General features: G+C 36.7%; 1 protein-coding gene across 4 annotated transcripts in view; it reads right to left on the minus strand.

Moving 5' to 3' along the window:
• The window catches only part of ULK4 (unc-51 like kinase 4), a 218,633-nt gene that overhangs the window by 34,983 nt on the left and 158,199 nt on the right, over positions 1 to 25,451 (minus strand). For all 4 annotated transcript variants that reach the window (XM_063407199.1, XM_063407208.1, XM_063407217.1 and 1 more), the window contains one exon: positions 22,163 to 22,348. In XM_063407199.1, the coding sequence (XP_063263269.1) occupies positions 22,163 to 22,348 (186 nt within the window). The remainder of the gene's footprint in view (positions 1 to 22,162; positions 22,349 to 25,451) is intronic.

Raw genomic sequence — 25,451 nt, forward strand, 5'->3', positions numbered from 1 at the left:
CTAAAAAAAAGGTTTTGTTTTTCTAAGAGCATGGGTGAGAAGAAGAATATTTCACTTTAAATAAAAATGGAACTAACCACTGTTTGTAAACACATCACTGTGCAAATGAAGAAACATTGCTTCTTAAGTACTGACAATATTTGATTCAGCCCATGCATATCCCAGCCAACTGGTCTCCCTGGCCTCAGTCCCAACCTTCTCACCTCTCTAAGTGCTTATAGTCTCTCCATGGGGATAGCAGGGGGCCTCACAAGTCAGTGTGGTCAATCTTCAGATTGGTCTTCTGAACACATCTCTACTAATGTAATCCATTATTAGAGTGCAATTTAGATATATTGACCAAAATGTTTGGGTTCTGTAATTCCCATTTGCCTTCTCAAGCACGGTAGTGCAATGGCTGTTAAAAGCCTTTTATATTTAAAACACTGTTGCAGACCTACTGCATATTTCCAATTTACAAATCTATGATAAAGACAAACGGGAAGTAGATGGAAAATCACAACACACTTCTAAACATGGCCAACTCCACTGGCACCTATATATTTGCAGCCAGATTTTTCTCTCATTATTATGGAGTAGCAGTTGATCTGTGGATCTGGAAATGTGTAGATCTGAAAAACACTGAACTTGTAGGCCTCATCAGGCAAGGCAGTAAGTAAGCTCAAAGTCTACTAACTTCAGTAGGATGAAGAAGTTCCCCACTGCTGGAATTTTTTGACTAATATAGCAGAACATTTTAGCTTGTACAAGCTGTGGCAGCTCTGCTGTGTTACTAACTGTTTATACAAGTTCAGTCTTTCTTAATCAGTGAACATGAAAAATACTTAAATAAATAAGAAAGCTTATTTCATGCAGCATCTGTGCCTTGGAAGATTATTAAGTGGTTAATAGTACAAAAAAGCCAAAGAGCTGTGCTACCAAAAAAAGAGAGATGAACAAGTTTCTAATTTTTGTGCAACAACCTCTCAAAATACAAATTAATCTCTAGTTTGCATCTCAATTGTCGGACTAAGATGAGGGTACCTCAGCATGAAATCTGTTTGTAAGAGATACAATACTATTGTTCTGTAGTGCACATAATTTGATGAATGCCTTCTCTGGAATAGTTTTTAAATCTTCATCCCATCAGAATATGCATTAAAATCTCTTCCCTGTAACACTCATACCTTTCTGCAAAAAGATATCAAAATGGTATAAACATAAGAAAACATGGCGAACTCTGTTAATATTTGCTGATCTTCTCAGGTTTATTTTTCAATTTTGCTTGAGATAATGGCACTTTGGATCAATATGTGTGCTTGATCTCAATTATTAGTAATTCCCTATTGACAGCACACAAAAATTTAGTTTTGCTAAGTTTCATTTTCTTGCATACCAATTCTTCCGATAATTGAATGGAGAACACTTACTGTCCAACAGCATCTGTGAAGATTAGTACTCTACATCCACAAGTTTAACACCAGTTTTACATGCCTTACCCCTCCATCCCCCTTAATTCTGAATTGATCTAAATTTCTTTTTAATGTCTGTGGTCATTATTTTCTGTGGTCACGTTATAGGACTAAGAATCAGGAATTTTATTTCTGATTCTATCAACAATCATCTTGGCTAACACAACCAAAAACAAAATAGTAAATATTCTGACACTATCAAAACAATTGACAGAAGCCTCAGTATGAAATATTAAATTATTTTGTTGCTTGAAATTTGTGGTGTCTTTTGAAAAACAACAGCTCCAAAAGGACAACAACAACAACAAAAAAAAGGATAAAGAAAAACAAAGGGATAAAGAAAAAAAGCTTGGAAGTGAGATAAACAGAAACCAAATTAGTTTCACTTTTCTGAGTGGAAAATTGAGCAGGTTAAGGTAATCAAGAACAAAAATAACCTTCCAGATTAGTATGTTTTCACTAGACAAGACCAAATGCTTCCAGTAAAGAAGAATGGGTCCTTAGATGGGTTAGAAGTCAATGATGGTTTGGGACTTACCCAATCTGAAATCTTACAAATAAAAATCCAAAATCTTGAATAAATCTCCAACTGTCACTCGAAAGCAAAACAGGGTGAATCAGCAGGCAATCACTATTTTCTCTCCTCTCCATACACTAATCAAGCTGCCTCATTCTGCACCAGTGACAACACAACACTATGGCATTGGGAACCTAAGCATCTGGATTGGAATATTTTGTTAGGATTGTGGTCAGATCTGGAATTTTACTAGTAGTCTCTGTATCAAAAATAGGAAGCCTAAGGAAAAGCTGCCCAACTGAAGGCGAGTTTTCTTGTGTGTGCATGTCGAATGAGCAATAGTATGCTCATATACACAATTCAACCCCTCTGTTCCCAAGAATGTACTGTTTTCACAGCCTGTGTTTGCGTGCAGACACTAAAACTGGCTCACATATTCCTATTACAGTTGTCTTGACCAAGTCCAGAAAAGTTCCTTTTTCTTCCCTCAAGGGTGACACAATGTAGTATTTGCCACAAAGTGCATTTTCTGCCCGGAGTGCACACAGTAGTGTTCTGGCCAGCTTAATTCCTCTAGAATTTAATGCAGCAAATACCCAAGTTGCAGCAGTCTGAAAAAAAAGATCTGCAGCGACTCCAGCCCAGCTGTGACCCACAGACAGCCTGAAGGCATCACTTCACCAAGAAACATCATGTGGAAGTTGATGGTCCTAGAGGAGAGCTGAGCCCCACGCCTTGCACTATGAGCAGTGGATCGCCCTCTATTGTTCAGATTAGTCAGCTCTCAAGCAGGAGCTGGAAGAGGCTTAAGGCTACAATAAATACTTCATTACCTTATGTTAAAAAACCAAGAAGAAACCTTCTTTACTGATGTACAAAAGGATGAAATAGCTAAATGAACAGACAGGTAGTTTCAAATGGCTACCTCAGTTAAAAACAGATATTTTACAAAGATGGTTCTCTGATATTTTTTCAGATGAATGGTTTTCATGGGAAAACCACTGTTTGGTTTCCATGGGGGAAATTGTTTTTCATCCTATCAGAAACCAAATAACTCCTCCAGTTTCCACTTGCAGTAATATCCACATATACACAATAATACATTTTGCACAGAATCCTCTAGTTGAAGGCCAAAAATGGTCATACAGAAACAAGTAGCCTTCATTTCACTTATGACAGAAATAGGAGTTTGAAAGTTATTGAAGATCCATCCAATTATTAACACAGATCCATATAATTCTTAGCACAGATTAATTAAATATGCTGCCTCCTTGATATAAGAATCAAAGTAATACTAATGGAACAAAACTGAGCTTTGAACATCTCAAAGGCATTTGCACCGCACTGTTTTCTATAAGGTGCCTTAGTATACCATTTATAAAAACAATTTTGGTTTAAAAGTTGACTGAACTTTATAAAGGACAAGTGCTTAAAACAAATATAAAAAAGAAAAAAAGATTTCATTTAGGATTAAAACATTCTCTTTTCTGCTACAACTTTTTCCCTCTAATGATGTTTCATTTGGCTTGATCCCCTTCCCTTCCCAGTCCTTCTCTCTGATCAATAAACCAATGGTTCAAACATACATAAAAATCAGGGTCGGAAGGGCAGACTTGCCAAATTCAAGTATGTACACTAAATATTTCCTTTCCAAAAAGTTGTGTTCAGCTTTACGGCTATGTCAAGGTTGAAAACCTCTGAGGTGAAGTACCTATATTAGGTATGTAAAGGGAATGTATTTTGTCTTAAATATTTTTGAAGTACAACAACTAGTGTTGTGCCATTCAAAATTAAAAAGAAAATTAATTGCTAAAAATATAAGCTGTAATGAATACAAACCCATTCATTTCCTTTCTTGAAACTTTTCTTACTTGCATGAAAACATTCAGCCTAACAGACATCAGCTTCAGTAAAGAGAAACACTGTTTTATTAACAGCCATTGAAAGATTAAGTTGACCCGCATTGCATCTTATCAATATTCACTGCTGTTTCCACAAGTGCTGCAAGAAAATTAACATTGGCTTTGAGTTTTGTTACCAGTTCCTAAGTTTTAACCAAAGTCTACTTATCTGCATCTTCAATAAGCCAAAACATTTTACGATAACATCTGAACTTTTGCTTTAATATGAGTGTTCATCCAGACTGAAAAAGTAAGAAATCAAAAGGATTAAGACTATGAGACTCCCTCCTCTCTCCCTGCTCTCTTATCTGCATTTCTGTGACACTTGAATGGAAGCACACCAATTAATACCAGCTACATTTAAGAGCAGGAGTGCATTTTGAGGAGTTAAAAAAATCCCTGTGATAGACAGAATAAAAACATGAAAGAAAAAAAAATGAATTCAACTGAGAAGTAAAAGATAGTAGGTCACTTTTAAATTAACAGTATTTAAAATTCAGGCTTCCAAGAACTATGTCTAATTCTTCCAGGGCTCAACAACACTATTAAATCCATTTTCTTTTTTGAAAACTGCAGGTTGTGAGTGCACTTTTAGAGTATCATACCTATCTCATTTCTGTATGCAGATGGGAAAGTACAAATCCCTGCCAAGAAATTCTGCTATTCAAGGTTAAGCTCAGATGCTCTTGTATAGGGATATTTCTATCAGTCTTCTATCTTGCCCCTCCTCTTCCTTCCTTCTTTGCTTTAGATCACAGTCAGTTTTAAATCTATGATTAAACTTTAACAAGTGCATGATTTCTACAATGTTAAAACTATGGGTTTTTTAAACCTCAGTTTTCAAACATAAGAACATTAAAATATTTGTCATTTTTTTACACTGGGACTTCATAGGAGTGTGTAATGATCAGTATGAGCTGGACTACATTTTAAAATTAATAATCAGATTTGAGCTAAAGCTGCAATAGTAAAAAAGCCATCAAAGGACAAACCACTAATGTGTCATGCAGAAGAGTCTGCCCACATAGTCAGCTCAATGGTTTTGAGATTAGAATTAGGAGAGTACTGTAAGGAGATGATTATGTGGGATGTGGTATAATTCCAGAAAATTATTGACACCTCTAATTAATTAACTAGAAGCACTATAATTTTTGCATTAGAATATCAAGACATTCTTCCATCAATTACTTTATGTAAATGAAATAATAATTTATGAGAACATAATCCATTGAAATCAATGTCAATGATACTACATTTAGATAAAAAGAAATAGCAGAAATATGACATTAAAATCAGAAGTGAATCTAGACCACAGTTGTAAATGCTGCTTGGCGTTTAAACTGAATTTAGAAGTTCATACAGGGCAGTGAGACTTCACAGAACTTGGGAAACTTTTCTCCAAAGAAAACACAGCAGAAGTAACAGAAAGGAAAGATATAGCCCTTTCCTCAGAAACTCCCCCCCAAAAATACTAGTAATTGAAGCAGTGCATTCTGAAGCACAGCAGGAAGCACTCAATTGCTGAACATCCTGGGTTGGCTACTATCATAACTCTACCAGTATCTGAACACTTCCAAAACAAGTAAGAGGTTGCTACTTTTCCATCTAAAGCAAAAGTAACAACGAGGTGGTAGGGATGCAAAGAAACTTCTAAAAGATAGTAACAAGCTGAAGAGAGAAAATTTGTTCGTATAAGGGAAGTCAGAAGAAAATTTTTAAGCACAGTTCTTTCTGTTCACAATCATGAACTTGAAGTATATGCCTGAAGTGTTAATTTTGTTGGTTTGTTCATTTTATTTATCCTGCTTCTGCTCCAGAAGATTCTGGTCAAAATAACATTGACAGAAATAACATTGAGAGCTATAAAAGATGTGGAGCAAGCATGAAAGCTGAGCAAGTTGATACCAGCCTTCTCAGAAAGTTCATAAAGTAGCTGGTCTTGCACATAGCGACAAAAAAGAAAATTGAGAAATTAATAGGACCAGTATTTTCTCTGACTGGAGAACAGTATGAACCATTCCGAGTTCAGTATGAACCAAGCACAACTTCATAACGCTGGTATGTCAGCCCCTAGACATGACAACCCTATTTTGCTCCCAAAAGCACAAAACTTTTCAGCGTAGAAAGGTTTGTAGAATTTTCTTTTAAAACTTCTTATTGGGACTTGCTAATAGCTCCTCTATGCTTGACACATCTCCTCTAGGCCAGAAAGAAATAAGTATCTTGCTTTGCTTTCCTTCAAGATGCTGTGTATTAGTAGGGTACTAATGACAGACAAAACACTTGCTTTCCATTTTGTACGCTCTGAAGTACCACCCATTCAGTTACAAGAGCTGGAAAAGTGTCTTTTGCTGTGACCTCCCACTGGTTTACCTACACCAAGGAACATAATGCTGAAACTCCCAATAATGGGACTACGAATCCCAAAGATCCTGAAATACATAAACTAATACCAACTGTTATAGTACTTAAATATCATATTATACTACTTAAATAATAAACTAATACCAACTGTTATACTGCAGAAATCACTTCATATAATGACAGGAAAAAAATGTGTCAGCTTTTTTTCTGACAGCCTTCAAGTTGTTTATTTGCAGATGCACTTGAAGTTATTGAAATAAACCAGCAAAACAATCAACATAAATCACCCTAGGTGCTATGTATAAACAACACTTACTGCAAAGAATAAATCTAAAACAAACAAACAAACCCAAAACAATAAAGAGATGAAACAAGAATGCATTTTTTTTCCTCTTGGTATATAATCTTACTTCTAGATCTAATTCTTTAACAAAGATTGTATCAGATATATTTTTGCTTTGTATGTTGTGTAATCAAACTGGTTTAGACATCTCCAATAATGAACATGTTGCTATTACTATAGAGTCATATAAAAGTAGGTGAGCAGCTGTAGCCTAATAAACACACAGCTGAACAAAGGAAACTGCTGACAAGCTGCAATCTTGTTTTAATGTAAATTCTCATGTGTTCACATCATATTTTAATTGTACACAATAATAAATAAGCTTCTGTCACTAGCAGTTTCTCATAAATGGGCTAATGCTAATTATCCCTCTATTTTCAACCACATAGTTTTAGTGAAAAGACTAGTGTCAGGAAAACAACACAAAAATAATGGGCTTTGCAAGCCATTTGAGTGGCAGAAAATATTATACTTTTCTTGATTTGATTTTTCTATTTTTATATGAAAGCTGAGACAACTCTCTCATAAAGCACCTCAATACTTCAAACATTATATCTAGCAATATATTAATTATGGAAGAAATATATGACCTGTTTCCCTGGATTTTTCTTCAGGTTTGTTTTAGTGGTGAACTGAAAGCTAAAATGTGCAACTCCAGCACCATCACTGAATTTAAGGGCTGGTCTTTCTTACATCTGGAAATATGAATATGTCCATAAGTATGGACAAGTTTCCCTTCTCTCTTGGCCATTGTTCTGCACTTGGCATTAGGAAATATATTTGTTTGGTCTGAAAGAATTTTTACTGTCAGATTATTTTAGCTCTGACTAGTGGTAAGATACAGCATCAAAAGAGAATAGTTGTTCAGGGAAAAATTTTTAAAAAGAACCCTTTGAGCCAAACAAGTGATACAAACTCACTTTTTTTTAATCAGATTCTAGTTACAAGTTTTAAGTTTCCAGACAAAACCAAGAGCACAGCCTGAGACACAAAGGTGATGCTTGCATTATGCAGTGGTCCCTAGACCAGACACACATACTTTGAGTACCACCAGAGTGGCCTCGGGTCTGGCAGGAGCACGGAGGAACCTGGATGCTGGAGCACACTGCATGGTGAATGTGTCTGCAATGGCAGCCTTGCAGCACAGTTGGGCTCATGGAAGACTGGGGGGTGCAGAGGCCTCAGCACCCACGGCTGCTTTATGAGTGTGGGGCCAACAGCTGTGCAGCTGTTTCATGTACATTGGCTGTTTTTCTGTTTGAAACACAAACATGGCTTTTGCTTTCCTTGAAACAAACTGATGGGCTATAGCATTTGTGTCCCACCTAACATTAGCACAATACCACTAAATATTGTATTATTGAGTCTTTTGGATCAGGGTTCAAGTAACTTGCTATTCTCACTATTAATGTGATTGTGGCTAGAAACATCCCTGGAATACCTCATCCAATGATGACACTATAATTCATGGTGGTTTTGATGCCCTTTCTCATTCCCTACAGTGCTTCTGAATACACACTGCTTCACTGAAGTGCACTCCCCACTTTGGACATTATAACATGAAAGTCCAGCTCTGATCTATTTTCTTTGCAGCAAAGTGGGAGATATATATATCCCTGTCCATCAGAGAGGAGAAAAGAAAGCTACATGAGAAGTACCACAACTTCCAACCTCTTTTCTACCTTTCTTCTGCAACAGAAAGGCTGCAAGCTGAACCCCAGCAGGTTGGGTGGGGAGCTGGATCAAAGCAGCACTACAGAGAGGACAGGCTGTACAGAGCAGGACATGAGATTCTTATCACACTAAAATCATTATATTCAGTAGTCTCAAAATCTAATGTGTTCCATACTGTTAGGGAATCACATTAAGAACTGCAGTGCTGCCAAGATATTTATTAAGAGCGTGTTCATCACTCCTTTACATTTCTCACCTCTACCCGTTTCAAGACATCATTATTTTTCTTTCTCACATACAAGTGTTAAGCAGTAGTCAGTGCTGCTCCTTTCACATTCCAATCCACATCCTGCTGCTGTTCTCTGCACCTGGCCTTACTCCCAGATGTTCCAGGGTCACTAAATCACTGTCAGAGTGATTACATTTGTATTCCACTCTCTCATCCAAGTTCAAGTAGAACTATCAGAATTTTTTAAGTTCTTGAAGTACTCTACAAGGTATTAGGCAAAAGTTGAATAAAACAATCTTGGCTGCTTTTGATGTTTGGCTGCTTTTACTTTCTGGTAGGGATAGACAAATCTGGTTCACCTCATTTCAAAGCCATTTGAACTTCGTGTGTCAAAAGCTTGATTACATTGTTACTGTGCTCATCTCCCATTTGAAACAATTTGTTAAAAGGGGAGTGAGGAAAAAGACATACAAGCTTCACAACCCAAAAGTTGACTGATTCTAGTTTTCTTTTTAGGAAGACTATCAGGCTTCCCACATAACTTAGTTTCATATCACAGCATCCTACTTCATTATATTTTGTCTTCTTGAAATGTTCAACTGAGGGAACTTTAATATAATTAAAAGTTTTAAACAAAATAGTTCATATCCCATGGAATTCCTGGTTCCTCAGTTCTTTGGTCTCTTCTTTCAATCCTTTTATAAGAGAAAGAAAAGAGTAGGACTTAAAATACCTAATGATTTTGGCAGCCAAATCAGAGAAACTTTTGTAGGTCTGACATTCATGAGTAAGTAATTAGTATTTCCAGGAAATTAAATTTCCTTAGGAATCTCTGTAACTAAATTTGGAAAATTAAGCTATTTTAAATCCTTGCAATTTTTAAAACTTTTAGCCATTATGTAGATGGAAATACTAAAAAACAGGATAAATTATAATTTAATGAGAAAATTTAAAAGGATTACAGAAGAGTATATAAGCCTAATAGGTGCACACACAAAAGCCCGTAACAGTATGCTAATGCAATTATGTGCTCTTCAGATCATAAATAGCTATGCAAAACTGAAGTATGAAGCTGCAAGAGGGAAAATAAGATTTTGTTGAAATTTTCAGGGGTCAAAATGTAAGATGAGAGAAGGCATTTTAACGTTTTAGGTCCTCCAATCTCCAACACCAATTGCTTTCAGCTTCATTAAAAAGAGAAGGGAAGGGAAGGTTTGGGAAGGTTTGGGAAGGGAAGGGAAGGTTTGGGAAGGGAAGGTTTGGGAAGGGAAGGTTTGGGAAGGGAAGGTTTGGGAAGGTTTGGGAAGGGAAGGTTTGGGAAGGTTTGGGAAGGGAAGGTTTGGGAAGGTTTGGGAAGGGAAGGTTTGGGAAGGTTTGGGAAGGGAAGGTTTGGGAAGGTTTGGGAAGGTTTGGGAAGGGAAGGTTTGGGAAGGGAAGGGAAGGTTTGGGAAGGGAAGGGAAGGTTTGGGAAGGGAAGGTTTGGGAAGGTTTGGGAAGGTTTGGGAAGGTTTGGGAAGGTTTGGGAAGGTTTGGGAAGGGAAGGTTTGGGAAGGGAAGGTTTGGGAAGGGAAGGTTTGGGAAGGGAAGGTTTGGGAAGGGAAGGTTTGGGAAGGGAAGGGAAGGTTTGGGAAGGTTTGGGAAGGGAAGGTTTGGGAAGGGAAGGGAAGGGAAGGTTTGGGAAGGGAAGGTTTGGGAAGGGAAGGGAAGGTTTGGGAAGGTTTGGGAAGGGAAGGTTTGGGAAGGTTTGGGAAGGGAAGGTTTGGGAAGGGAAGGTTTGGGAAGGGAAGGTTTGGGAAGGGAAGGGAAGGTTTGGGAAGGTTTGGGAAGGTTTGGGAAGGTTAGGGAAGGGAAGGTTAGGGAAGGTTAGGGAAGGTTAGGGAAGGTTAGGGAAGGGAAGGTTAGGGAAGGTTAGGGAAGGTTAGGGAAGGTTAGGGAAGGTTAGGGAAGGTTAGGGAAGGTTAGGGAAGGTTAGGGAAGGTTAGGGAAGGGAAGGTTAGGGAAGGTTAGGGAAGGTTAGGGAAGGTTAGGGAAGGTTAGGGAAGGTTAGGGAAGGTTAGGGAAGGTTAGGGAAGGTTAGGGAAGGTTAGGGAAGGTTAGGGAAGGTTAGGGAAGGTTAGGTTAGGGAAGGGAAGGGAAGGTTAGGGAAGGGAAGGTTAGGGAAGGGAAGGTTAGGGAAGGGAAGGTTAGGGAAGGTTAGGGAAGGTTAGGGAAGGGAAGGGAAGGTTAGGGAAGGGAAGGGAAGGGAAGGTTAGGGAAGGGAAGGGAAGGGAAGGTTAGGGAAGGTTTGGGAAGGGAAGGTTTGGGAAGGTTTGGGAAGGGAAGGGGAGGGGAGGGGAGGGGAGGGGAGGGGAGGGGAGGGGAGGGGAGGGGAGGGGAGGGGAGGGGAGGGGAGGGGAGGGGAGGGGAGGGGAGGGGAGGGGAGGGGAGGGGAGGAAAGGAAAGGAAAGGAAAGGAAAGGAAAGGAAAGGAAAGGAAAGGAAAGGAAAGGAAAGGAAAGGAAAGGAAAGGAAAGGAAAGGAAAGGAAAGGAAAGGAAAGGAAAGGAAAGGAAAAGGAAAGGAAAGGAAAGGAAAGGAAAGGAAAGGAAAGGAAAGGAAAGGAAAGGAAAGGAAAGGAAAGGAAAGGAAAGGAAAGGAAAGGAAAGGAAAGGAAAGGAAAGGAAAGGAAAGAAAGAAAAGAAAAGAAAAGAAAAGAAAAGAAAAGAAAAGAAAAGAAAAGAAAAGAAAAGAAAAGAAAAGAAAAGAAAAGAAAAGAAAAGAAAAGAAAAGAAAAGAAAAGAAAAGAAAAGAAAAGAAAAGAAAAGAAAAGTAAGTTTCAAGAAAAAAAACCAGGAGCATCTGGAATTGAGGAATGGAGTGAAGAATCCAAACCATATAACTAGAGGTGAAAATGTACAGTATGACATGTCAAGAAAAAGATCCTATCAAATAAAATGGTGATATAGAAACTAGAAGAGACTATAAAATCAATCATGATTAAATAACATCACTTTTGAAATGTAATATATATTTCATCTTGAAACTACAATTACATAAATAAATTACATGAGCATCTCTCTGATGCCATCAGAGCTCTTGAGTGGAGCAGCAGTCCACTCCTACAATTCTGAGAGCATACTATTTAAGTCTTTCACTGACACCTGTAATTTCTTTTTCAGCAATAAGAATTTTCCTCACCAAACGAAAAGAAATATTGCTGTATTAGCAGAGTCAAGGTCTCACATAAGTGACTGATATGTGTTGCACAAACTACTCCTAGCTGTCTAAGAGTTATGGATTTTGAAAATAAATACTGTATACTATTTTGTGAATACTCCCCCATTTATATTGCAAATAGTAAACTGTAATAATGGCTTAAAATTACAAGAAGGCTCTGATCTTTCTAAACCACAATTCCTTTTATGCTATATGCACAAATGCTGTTTTATCACATACGCTAAAAATTACCTTTGATAGTATTTAAATACTGGAAGTACCTTGTGGAAAAGTAGCAGTATGAGGATGTGTTATTATACTCATTTCCATGGGAATTATTCGATTGTAAAAGATTAATGTGACATTGATTTTAACTCTAACCTGCTTTGTGCACACTGTTGCTCTAATGAGAATAAGCAACACACAGCTATTCAATAAGGGCTCTTATTTAAAATTTTACAGCTGACAAAATGCTGCTTTACTAGTAAGCTCTGCAGAGCTTTTCCTCTCCAGGACTCAGGACAAGCAGCACTGTGCTCAAGATCCCTTGGGAAATTCTGCCTTTCTATTTCCCCAAGCCCTTTGCAGGGAAAACCTCTGCCCAGAGGACACATAGAGAACCTTGTGCTGGCACTTCCCTGGAAACACTGGCCTCTTGCATGAAAACCCACAAAGGAAGCATTCAGTCAGAATGTATTATCAGCAAAGAGTATTCTACCTTGACTCTTTCTTCTATTTTTATGTAATGAAATAGGACAATAGTAAATCACAGTTGCAAATAATGGGGGTTTTGGTATAAATTATTAGTCTGGTAGATTCCACTGTTTAGCATGTCTCCCTCACATCACATATATATGGATAACATCCTGTATACCTGGCAGATTTTTATACGTGCGTCTTGTTCAGCATAGGCAGGAAAGGTTTTGCTTTAAATTACCTTTTTCTGATGTGATTTTAATATGCAGTAACTCTATACATTGTAATTTCCAAGGATTTATAGCATATAAATCAGAACTTCATCCATGAGATAGAACATGCACTACAGAACATACCACTTTGACTTTCCAATGTATACTGGGGTTATACTCTACAGCAGTTCTCTTGCAATTAAGTACACCAATGTAATTCCTTAAAAAAATTATTTTGCATCATTGGAGCTATTGGATGACATGAAATAGCATCTGTTGACTCATTACTAATGAACACTACACATTTCTGGAAGAAGTACTCTTTTACTGATATTAAAGAATTTATGTAATCATAAACTTCTGACATGACTGAGAACTGTGTGTCAACTTCAACACTCTTAAAATGCCCCGAGTGGTCTAAAAAAGTGAGCCGTATAAGCAGAGTAGAGCTGGAATGCAAATAGTGAGATATTCTTATGCTGCATCATATGAACTCATCAACGAGGCACTGCATCCCAGAGAAAGCATCTGCTGTGTGAAATTTAGGACAGTAATTCACAGCCTAGAACACTGCATCACCACAAATTATGTTTGTTATAAATTTATAATCATGTTCATGTAAAAACATTACATTAAAATAGTTTAAAGAAATTACAGCACTGGGCACCCTGGCTGAAACACTTTGAACTTGGAGAGGAGGGTCAGTTACTGTAGAAATGTACTGAAAATCTAACTTCAATGCATACAAATGCTATTTTTAAACATAACCTTGTTTCAAAACACTTACATGGACCACAGTCATCTGAAATTGTGCAGCACCACGTTCATAAAGTGCAGATACATTATCATTGCCCATGCCTGTGAGCATGAGCTATCTGTTGGGAAACCTTAGAAGCAGGTACTTGTTAATAAATGTGTTAACTAACCATTAGATACATGAGCTATCCAAGAAAAAAAAAAAGTATTTTGCTTTCTTCCACTGTTGTTATGTTTGTCTGATGCTTTTAAAGCAATTTTCATCTCTGATCTTTCCAACAATCTCAAACTTCTTAAACAGTGCCTTCATTTTGCTCTAAATGGTCATATTGCTTGGTCACATCACCACGACCAGCATATCTTTGTTGTACTGCTATATTTGTACTCACAATTTTCATGAGACAGACAACCTATATCTGAAATTGCCTGTCAGACTTTTTGCCTCCTATGCCTAAATTACGTGCCTCAGAGTCCCCTGTCTTCACAGCCTGATAGCCAAGGATCGTGTCCCTCTCCAATAAAAGCACTTCAACTATATTCCTCATTTATCTACATCCACACACTGCTTTTAAAAACAAGCTCTGTATGACTTGCAAATTTGCTCATGGTAAGATTTTGGAAAACACCAGCTTTTCAGCAATGTTCCAGCCTTGTAAGATGAAGAGAGCAACAATACAGACAAGTGAAACACAGCTGATGTTTGCTGGATGCCTTGTTAAAGTGCATAAGTTGAAATATATTTTAAAAATCAATAGATTTTTTTCAATAGTTTTAGTGTTTCAATAGAAAGAAACATTGGCAAGGAAAATAAGGGAGCAATGAGAATTAGCAAAGAGGTTATGTCAAGACCTTTTACTCTGATTGTCCACTACTAGGTGATTTAGAAGTCAAAGGAAGGGGCACTCTTCTTCTGTAGGGAATCTAAATCCTATATTAGATTTCATCCTGGTAAACTGTAGTTAAAATTTTCCTGACACAATGAAATGTAACAGACTATTTCACCTTTAGTAAACTTGACAGGAAGAAGATTGAGTATGAAAATGGATGTAATGGAAAAGGGAGATCTCCTTGAAGGGTTTCTAATATAAGTTTGCAAAAAGTAACAGCAAACCATTTTACATGTAACTGTATCTCATCTTCAACACTGGCAACCAACATCTTCCAAAGCTCTTCTAGCTTCTGGTAACAACTTCACGTGAAGACTTAGGATTTTAAAATACTCCTATGACCATAAGAATTTAAAACTTTAATAAAATAAAGATTCTTTTATATTAGTAATCAACTAGTCAAACATTCATACCTGCTTGAACAGAACTGACCATTGCTCAATGATCTGTTTTACCCAGAATGGTCATTTTGAGTCAAAATATTTTCTGTTAAGGAGAGTCACTTTCAGGCCACTCCTTGATCCTATTTTGAGTACAGGGAGCAAGCTGGATTGTTCTATGGAGCAAGAAATTATTTTTACTATGCTTGGATTGAGCTAATCACAATATGGTCCCAGTCTATAGACTAATGAAATTCAGTTATAATAATAATGAAAGCAGCACCTACAGCTCATATGCTCTCATTAATGCTACAGGACATGGAAATATGTGCAACTTGGTATTAAAATTCAAGCCGAGGGAAGATTTTTAATAATTCAGTCCTATTTGACTGGTGTTGATAGATTCTCTTAAGCAAAATGTTATCTGAGGACTATGATTTGAGCACAGGTTCCATGAAGCCTAGCATTTTTTGATACAACAGGCTTTGAGGCTCCAATAATCAACAGTAAAAAAAAACCCCTCTCACCTAGATCCTATTAAAATAAAATTTTGATTCTCACAGTTGATAAAAATTTCTTTACACTTTGAGTTAAGAGTATCCCAAGACACATACAAAAAAGAAAATACACTGTGTTTGTAGTTACAGATATACAAGCATATAAACATATCACCTAAAGTGAATTAGTAGCCCAACCACTCACCATCCCAGCCTTCTCAGCCACAGAACTGATATTATTCTACATCTCATTTGATGCAGCAAATGCAGTCAGAAACATATTAAATTCACACAGCAGAACAGGATTCTGATGTAGGCAGAAATAAGTGATCCCATAACCCTGGACAATCTTACGAAGATTTAAATATTTGCTTTTTCTGTGAGGAAAAAAAATTTTAAAAAGCACAGAGCATTCCTGCACCATCTAGTGTTTCGGGTCAAAAAATACCAAAATTTTCTCCAACCTGGTATCAGCTACAGAGCTTCTGGACAGGATCTAAAGTGACAAGATGGAGGAAGATAAGAATTCCAGGGACTGCATCAGTCACTGGGACTTACTCATAGACACTCATTCTGTTTCATTTAATAAGACAGAAAGATAAACACTGGAATAAACCCCATCAGTATTTAACTTCAGAATGCTGTGCTTAAGAATTCTGGCCAACCGAAAGGTTACTGTAAAAATTGAAAAGGTAAATTAAGAGGAAGGCCATCAGAAATGGAAAAGACCTATTAAAATTCAATCAATGCTCTAACCAAGTGTGTAAATCTAAAGATCAAACTATTCTTCTCTCTCCTCCAGCAGAAAGCATAGAATACAAATGTCAAAAAAAGAGTAAGTCAAGGACACTGCTAACATACTGTCCTACTACTCAGCATCCTGAAAACACTCCATGAGGTTCTCAAAGTATAAGTGAGCCTGAATTTAGCCCTTCACAAACTCCATAAGCCTGGCACACAGATGAAACATGCACATGCCTCTAAAGTGAAACAGTATCTAATAATTTCAGATTAAACAGGAAAATTCTTATCAGACTTACAGTGAAAAACTGTGTCTGGGATTTCAATACTCAGAATCTAGTTAGGCCAGGTAAAATTAACCATGTGTAGTACTATAAAGAATGCCATGGGATATCAAATGTAAATCAACTTCAGCATCCCTCTCACATCTGGATATACTAAGTACTACTAGACATACAAATAACATTTTCATGCAGAATTTTAAAAAGTGTTCTTTGAAAAGCTATGTTATCTCTAATAGCAAGGATATAATTATAGATTAAATAATACATATCTGAGAACCTGGTATTCCTTGTAGAATGCATGAAAAAAACCCTGGAATATTATTAAGTTTTGATTTTACAAAAATCACACTGATTAATTGTTTTCCTTCCCAGCTATTGAAAATGCTTTACAAAGCTTAAAAAAACCCAACTTCTATCAGGTTTTAATGGTGGAAGTACAATATTTCCATGAGCATCTGGCAGAGCCCGTATGACATCACAAACGGAACAAACAGCTCAAAGCTTCAGTAAGACTTACACAACAAAAAAAAATCTAAATTACTCAGATAAATTAATCAATATTGTCTCAATTATTATTCTGGTAAACAATGAAGTGCTGCATGAGGGCTGTGCCACAAGAGAACTATGCCCATCAAACAATGAATTTATTTAAATTACATTAATTATACTCCTTCTATTGTTTATTTTTTGTTTAAATTGCATTAGAGTAGTTGTGATTAGCTGCATTCATTTTCTGAGTAATTTAAACCAAATTTTCTTAAATTGCTGTAAAATTGAACACACTGCCTCCTGAGCAATGACAATGGCCTGACCCAGCAATCTAATTCACAAATACCTCTGCAGACCATTCATATTCATCAGGAACATTGTAACATTGAAATTTTTTAATTTAAAAAGTGTCTTTAGATTGTATTTCAGTCAAACCATAGGCAAAACTCAAAAAGCCATACTTAGAAGCTTACTCTGCAACTAGATGAAAACCCAATGGAGCAGGAGGAGAGAACAGTCTCACTTGTCCCTGGAGATGGCAATTTCACCATCCTGCTTGCTGCTCCTGTGTCAGGGTATGGCAAGGCCTGAAAGAGCCACGGCAGAAGGTGGGGGCTGAAGGCCTCCCCATCTCTCATCTCTCCAATTTCATTAAAACTATTTAAAAACCCCTGCCTGAATGTGCAAACAGAAGGAGCTTCACCACACAGTGGGAAAGGTGAAGGTTCATTTTCCTTCACATGTATTTATTTCAAAGGATTTTGAGCAACATATCCTCTTATGATCTGCATACTGTATCCCAATGCTGATTAGCTTTTTCTTACTTAGGAGGACCTAAGTTGTTTGTATCTAATGAAATACTCTCTTTTAACGTATATACAAAGGTAATGTCTTAAGGACATTACCCTTATAGACTAAAGCCAACAAACGATGCTCAACAAAGAAGGGATGACAGGCTTGGTAACAACTGGAAAATAAGAGATTAACACTAACGAAGGACAGAAATTGGTCCTGTGAGAGTCACCCATATTAAAAAAATATGTATAATTTCAGGTGGTTTGTTTATAGTTAGTATACATGTACATGCTAGCAATCAACAAATGAGTATTGTGTTCACAGTCTAACAAACAGCTGTTATAATATTATTCCTTAGAGCAATGGAACATTATGGATTATCTTAGCAACTAATGAAATTAATTACAGGCCACTTAAAAGATTCAGATCAGGAGGAAGATGCATAAAAAGTTTTCTCCAGCTAATTTGAGATTATTTGAGTGCTGTGGTCCCTCGGCAGGAGATACGCCGACAGGTTTCCACAGCCTTTTAAGACGAAGTGAAAGCAGACACTCTGGGAATTGCTGCACAAACACCTCATTCTTGTGCTGAGTCCTTGGAGCTGAAGCTGCAAAAGGGATGTTATCTGAGAAACTCTTGGGATTTTGCTTTACCTTCTTTGAGGGAAGTTCCCTGTAGATGTACTAGCAGAAATCTACTGAGAAGTAAACCTCCAGCAAAAAGTTCAACTTACTGAGGGATTGCAGAACTGCTACTCTAAATCAAACATTTGTACTTGGACTGTATATCTCTCCAAGCTCTAAATGTCTCCATAATGCATGATCAGGGATTAATATAACAAGGATCTAATGTGGGACCTATTGCAGTAAAAATATACACATATATTTTTATATACAAACACTGAGCTGTCTATTCAAGAGAAGCAAATGCAGCAGATCTTTGTATAAAACTGAGGATGTATCATTGCTAATCTACATGACAGAAACACTTCAGGACTCCATGATTTGAATGACATCTTAGACACAGTGATCAGCAGTTCCCCAGGCTCTGGTACATTTGAAACAGGGTAGTAAATTTGCCTGCAGGTATATAGTGATGCCCTTGCTGTGGCTCAGATTGGCAGGGAAATCAGATTAGAGTTCAATAGTCCTACAATGAAATTAATGAATGTTATGGAATTTTGCCACAGTTCATGTATTATCATTCTAGCCTTAATGTCTTTACTAGACAGCCTAAAATGATTTGAGAAATCCTTATACATATCCCCATGGGGTACATGGCATGCAGATGACATCCTAAATGTCTTAGCTGCTAACAAAAAACCTGAACAACTTATTGACACGTACGAAACACAAGTGAAAATGAGATTCTAGAAAGACAATCAGGAGAAAAAGGTGTGATTTAGGTAGAACTCAATAGCCTTTCTGACAAGTATATAAAGGAAAAATCACGGAACAGAAGTTTCTTCTTCACTGTGACTGCAGAAAGCCTAATATTTACCCATTTTTCTCAGAGGAATTTTTCCTTATTACTACATGGAAGTAAAAAAAAGTGTTCTCTTGTTCTGAAAGCTGAAATAATTTATTTGTGAGTACCGAGCTGTAATCCCAGAGAGATTATATGTCCAGTAGAAAGATATTGGCTTGTTCTATAAAAAATGTCTTTACATTACATACTAGATGATAAACTGGGATGGCAGGGAGATTTTTTTCCTCTGGGAAAAAAAAGAAATTAAAAACTTCTCAGTAAAGCAGGCAAATCTCAACTACTTGCTTCCCAAATGAAAATTTCTTCTACTTCATAAAAAAATTATTTTGATCTAGGTAATTTACTGGGCACATAATAAGATGCACTATCTTCACAGAAGAGATGGAATGATGATACAGTGATTTCCACGACAAGTGGCAGGAGACATTTCCAGAACTAAAAATGCGACAGATCACTCTTCTAATGTCATCAGTTACAAAAATGCTTCTAAAAATTATGAAGTATATCTGAATGGTAGCATTGTCTAACCCAAGAGGAAGCAATCGGAATAAGGGAGTTAGTGCAAAGGCTGAAGGAAAAAAACCCCTCCAAATCTTGTTCCTCGATTCAATAATTGTACTCAGTTTCTTGATACAACTGTTCATTGTATCAGTGGCAGAGAGGGAAGATTCTTGTAAAAAAAAAGGGTTAATCTGTGCTTGATGGAACCCGAAGCTTTGAAAGCTGAGGCAATCACAAAGAAAACAGAAAGAAGACAGTCTATGCGGCCTCTTTAAAGCTTTTAGAAGATCTTTACTTACACAGTTACAGAAGTCAGCTCAAAGCATATTTTCTCTCCTAATGATTCCTTTTTATAATAGAATAAAGCTTATAAAAATTTATGCTCATAGCGATTTCAGTATTAAGTCTGTACAAAGTCTGGCCTACATCTTTATTTCTGTTTAAGAAATATATGCAACAAAATTTTAGGAAAACAATTAGTGAAGAAAGTGCTGCAAGAAGTTTATATTGCCCTACAGTCGATTTGCTGGTCAAATTTGACAATGATCATTAAAAAATCTGAACAAAACAAAACAACAAACTCAAATCTCCAACTTTTTTCAAGAAACCTTCTACCTAACTGGAAATAAAACACAGTGGTTTGATCATTAAGTTCTAACAATATATAGATATAAGATTCCATTTCATCAAGGTAAGGTCATCTTGTACATCAACAAATCCTCTGATATGCTTTAAACTGAAGACTCTGAAATCCATATATCTCTCTCCACTCGCTTACTGCAGTCATGTAAAACACTTGGATAAAGGGTAAGTAGTCACACTGCTATACCCTTCCATATTTCCAGCAATGCAGGCTATAAAGGCATCTGTGGCATAACCACACAGAGCTCTTTTTGTATATTCCTGTCTTACATAAGAAATACTTGTACCACCAAAATCAAGGTAACCACAAATTTAAAAGTTGTACAGTGTTCTGTATAAGCACTGATTAGCAACAAGGAAAATTGGTGCATATACTGATTCCTCTATTAAAATATTGCTCAGATATTAAAAAGAAAAACACTGCTCTAGGCTTCAAAATTCAGCTGATGTGGGCTGAATCGTTCCTAAATAGATATGATTATATTTCAATGTCTTTTGTGATTACGACAATTTTGACAAGATAATAATCTCCTCTGAACAGGACTTTTTAAGGTTTAGAGAAATAACATATGATTTATTAAATAATCTGTCAAATTATCTATGAACCCTGCTTTCAAAAGAAATTGTATGATCTCATTAAAGTAATTACAGAAAATCTATGCCTGATGTTATAAATAACAAGTACCAGGTATACAAAGGAGAAAACTGGAACTTAAAGTACAGGAACTTGCAAGGTTCAAAAGGTGACAGCATAGATTTGTTCTCTTAAAGTAGTCAATAGAAGTTTCCGTTTGAAGTATCCTGCACACTAGGTCAACTTTTGAACCTTCAAGACAGAGAGAAATAAACAGGTCTGTAGCAATGCTAAAATGAAATAATCTAGATATGTATATTGCAGCCTCATTTCTCTTTTCTTCCCTCACACTTTGTTGCCTTTTTACTTATATTGCTTTTGGAGAAAAGCAAAAGCCAGTTCTATGCATCACAACAATTATTCAGAAAGAGAAGCAGAAGTGCAAGATAAAATCAAAAGGAAATATCTTTAGAATTTTAAACATCTTATCAACTTTAATTTTATATATTCATGCTTCTTTCAGGGCAAGATAGGTCTGGGCAAAACAGGGAAGAAAGGTATGGTGTTTAATTTCCTGTGATTTAAGTACAGCAGGCAGGAGAAAGAGGACAAGATCTCTCAGATCTCTATAAGACTGAGAGATCTCTCAGTCTCTCAGAGAGATCTCTCTTTTAATTCCTGCTGCCATGGATTATGGTCATACTCTAGTAGTCAGCACTGCACTTGCAAAATTGAAGGATCTCCTGCCACTTACACTGGGGCAGTTATACTCTTTTAACCAAAAGCTCCTGCTTTTGGAGAGTAAAGAATGAAGTACTCAAACAATGCAAGGTTGTTGACAATGAAGGCAAAGCTTCTTATTAACACACTTCAAGATTAAAACCTATAGTATTATCTGAGAGAATGCTACAGATACCAGAAGATTGCCACCTTAAGCTACCTGAAAGACATAAGCTGCTGTCATTCCACTATGTTGGAGCAGGATGGAAGTGAACCTCCTACGTGTCAATAACATCACTAGAAAAAGCCCCTGCATGATTCCCACTGCCTGGCTCTCTACATTACAGCCACTCCAGCACAAGTGGTCCCCATAGCTCCGTGAGAATGAGGACTCAACTACCTACGCACAAAAGTATTCCAAGTATAAAACAGCCTTTTATTCACTGTGAAATAAACCACTGCGTGTCTGACCAGATATTTAATGCTACAAGGTTAGTTCTTTCAGAAGGCATTCAGAAAATGGTTTCAATATCTTATAGAGCTGAATTTCTAAATAAACATAAAAATAGCATGAGTTATTTAAACAGCTGAACAGTTAACTGAAATAGGAGAATTCCTACAATCATTTTTGTAAGAGGTTTTAAGTGTAGAAAGCTATCTTCTCCAGAAAAGTGAAATTTAAAGACATGATATTCAACCTAGTATATTCTGTTTATAAAATTATTTTTAAATATTTTTCCCTTTAAGAATGAAAAAAACCAGCTCAAAAATTATCAAGTTATATAAAATAAACACACAGACTTTGAAAAAGGTTAGATGTCAACTCACCAGTCTCTTTACAATTTTCAACAAAAGCTTAAGTTCTCGTAGATCTTTCTTGGACTTCAGTACTTCAGCAAAGCTGCCCATGTTTTCTGGAGACATACTCTCCTGATTGTTCCCTCCATACAGCTGAACCAGCAATAATAAGCACTGTGAGGCACTCAAAAATATTTCAGTATCTTCACTGGGCAGCTAAAAATGAATGAAAAATGAACAAACAAAAATCAAATTCCAATTTCAGAAAAGTTGTGTTTCACTGGGGATTTTTTAAGAGTATTAACATTTACATTGTGACAGGAAAGAATAATTTCTAGTTGATTGACTCAAAATTCCACTAAAATGAGCTTAACAAAGTGATGAAAATATAATTAAAATATATCTACTCTTAAGGAGCAGTATAACAATACCTGCAGTCTGATTCTGTCAAGTGGTCTATCTAGAGTGACATCATAACACACCAGAAATGTTGCTCCCAACTATGTGATTTTATTCTACTTTAAACAGAAGCAGTAATAGAAGAAAGTGTCATTACAGCCACGATGTCTAATCTTCTGCATCATGCACACCATAAAATTTCATTTAATTTTTACTAAATCAGGCCTCTTGAGGTAGAGCACAGGCTATCAAGTTATTTAATGGATTTTAAGTAGTCACATTAGGAGCTACATTTTGAAGATTTTGAACATTTTCCTGAATTCTGATCTTTTGAAGATCAGACACTGCAGTAGGCCCTAGCAATAGGATGGAAAGTTCTTTCCTGGGAAGCAAAATTACAAAAAAGATTTAGGGACATGAGTAGATATCATCTTTAAATGAGCTTCTGATAATACAACACCATTTTCAAAATGATTTATGTATTTCCTGAAAGTACAATCTGGAAATAACAAGTAGAGATATTATATTAGACACTGACATTTTGGAACGAAAACAGGAATGCAATGCCTAGTGTCAGTACAGAGAGTTCATAAATGCTAGTGAAAAAAAATCATAGAGGTTTCTTGGGAACAGGCAAGAGGACAACAGATTGGAAAACGCAATAGTCAAGGACAGAAGGAATTCAGTGTCTGTAGCATATCGGAGGGAGGGTTAAAGTGGACTTAATCATATCCTCTCAGTCATACATGGGCAACAGCACACTGAGGAGAGGTTAATTCCTTTACATGAAAAGGGACTGATAAGACATGATAGCTCAAAACTTTAGACAAAGCAATCCAGATTAGAAGAAAGATAATACTTTGATTTCTTTTTTTTTCTTTCTCTCCTTGATAAGAACAATTAACTGCTGAAACAACTTTCTTAGAACTGAGACAGATTCTCCATCAAAGGCAATTGAAATATCACAAAAATATTTTTTTCTAAAAAAATAACAAAACCATTTACTTTAATGAGGAATTAATTTAGGAAAGTCCCGTCTATGTATAAGCCTTGACTAAATCATTACAACAGTTTTTCCTCACCTTGTAATCTGTGACCTGAATAAAATGTGAGTGGTAGTCTTAACCAATTAGCTACAGAAGTGTAAAAACACCTCATCATGCCCACTCATTTCTTTAATTCCGAAAGTATTATTTACACCAAAGAAGCCATATTAAAGTACAGTAAACTGACTACCCTTAAAGACAATAAAAGGAAACCATTTATATAATTTGTCCAACCATTTATGTAAAATGCCAAATCGTTTAAATAATGATTACTTATTTAATCTGCAGTATGAAATTCCATTTTTTTTCATTTTGAGGAAAACCCATACAGTTACTTTAAAGCAATCTGAACACATCATCAGACATACCTTTCTCAAATATTCAAGCAGCAGTTCCCAAGGGATCTGCATGCAAATACAATCCTGTTTTCTACTAGCTTCATAGAGTTGCTGTTTAAAACAGACTGAACTGGGATGTAATCTCTGAAGATATAGCCCCAAGACATATCACATTCTATTTGACCTAATACTATGCAAGTGACAGGACTACAACAGCTATTTCTTTCTCAGTTTTGCTATATGTTTTTTCTTCATTCCAATCTAAACGCCACTTATTTGATTATTTCCTTTCCATCATCCAGACTTCTCTAATAACATCATCAATGCAATTAGCAAGGCTAAAAAGCAGGAAAAGCTGCAAATAGTAACAAGCTTTATAGTTCCATTTATATCTTTAATCCTTAACAAATTGGAAAAAAATCTGCTAATTTCACTTGGGGCTTTGAGACAACTTTTACCTCCTTCATTGAAACAAAATGCTGTTAGAGAAAGGAAAGATAGTTACTTTTATGTATCTCTCACACCTTCTAAAAGCAGCATTCCAAGTTAGTTTGTTACCAAATCAGTGTAGGCAGCTACATCAACCACCTCCTGAAGAAAATCACAGTACAAAAACTATATTCAATTTTCAAATGTTTGTTGGCTAAACAAAGGTAAAAAAATGAAAAATCAGTGAAAGTTTTGGTCAGATATATCCTTTCCTGGGTATTGCAGTGGAGGCTAATTCCCTGGGCTCCACAGGCACAAAAATCCCATGTTCAGTCAGTATCATAACAGCTATACTTGGAAGTGAGACTGATTGCAAGGTTTTTTCCTGAGATATTCACTAAATATCAGAGCAGTAGAAAGGTGTCAGTGTCCATAGAGGACTGCTCCTACAACAAACCTGTGTGAAGAAGTCCATGAAGCACCACAAATCTCAGTGGTTCTTCCAACAGAATCAGTGTCAAGGAAGCAAATAAGCAAGTCCAGCTGGTTAGCATTATTCCGAAGGGAGGCTGACTGTAGCAGGAACACCCAGTCAGTGAGGCACTGGAACACTTTGCCCTAGGTGAGGAAGAGCTGTGCTTGGGCCAACAGCCTTGCTTGAGCCTTGATTCTTTCCTCCTGGTATGCCCAACCTTTTATCATTGCTATTGTTCTTTGTTCCCCAACAAGAGAAAGGAAAACCCCTTCAATCTAGTGAAAGGAAACTTTCCATCCAATGTGTCTTGGCGTCATATAGTCTTGCTCCTCAACAGGCCTTTAGTGACTATGTTCCACGTATCACTCCACAGTTCCCAACACCTGCCGGTGATGACATCACATTACTCAATCACCAATGCCAATGAAGTCTTTCAATCCCCTGTTGTACCTCAGGCTCTTCTGCTTCTCTGCTTCCCCAGAGTCCCTTCGAGCTTCGCTGTTCACTAGTCTTTGGGCAGCAAGTTGCAGTTACCTTGGGAAAATTCAGGGTAAAACAAGAGCAGGACAGGTCTTGTATGAAGAGAGAAACAAGCGTGGAATAGGAAAGGCCATATTTGCTCTGGAGGGAAT

Source organism: Prinia subflava, chromosome 1, assembly GCF_021018805.1.
Source record: "Prinia subflava isolate CZ2003 ecotype Zambia chromosome 1, Cam_Psub_1.2, whole genome shotgun sequence".
Taxonomy (NCBI): domain Eukaryota; kingdom Metazoa; phylum Chordata; class Aves; order Passeriformes; family Cisticolidae; genus Prinia; species Prinia subflava.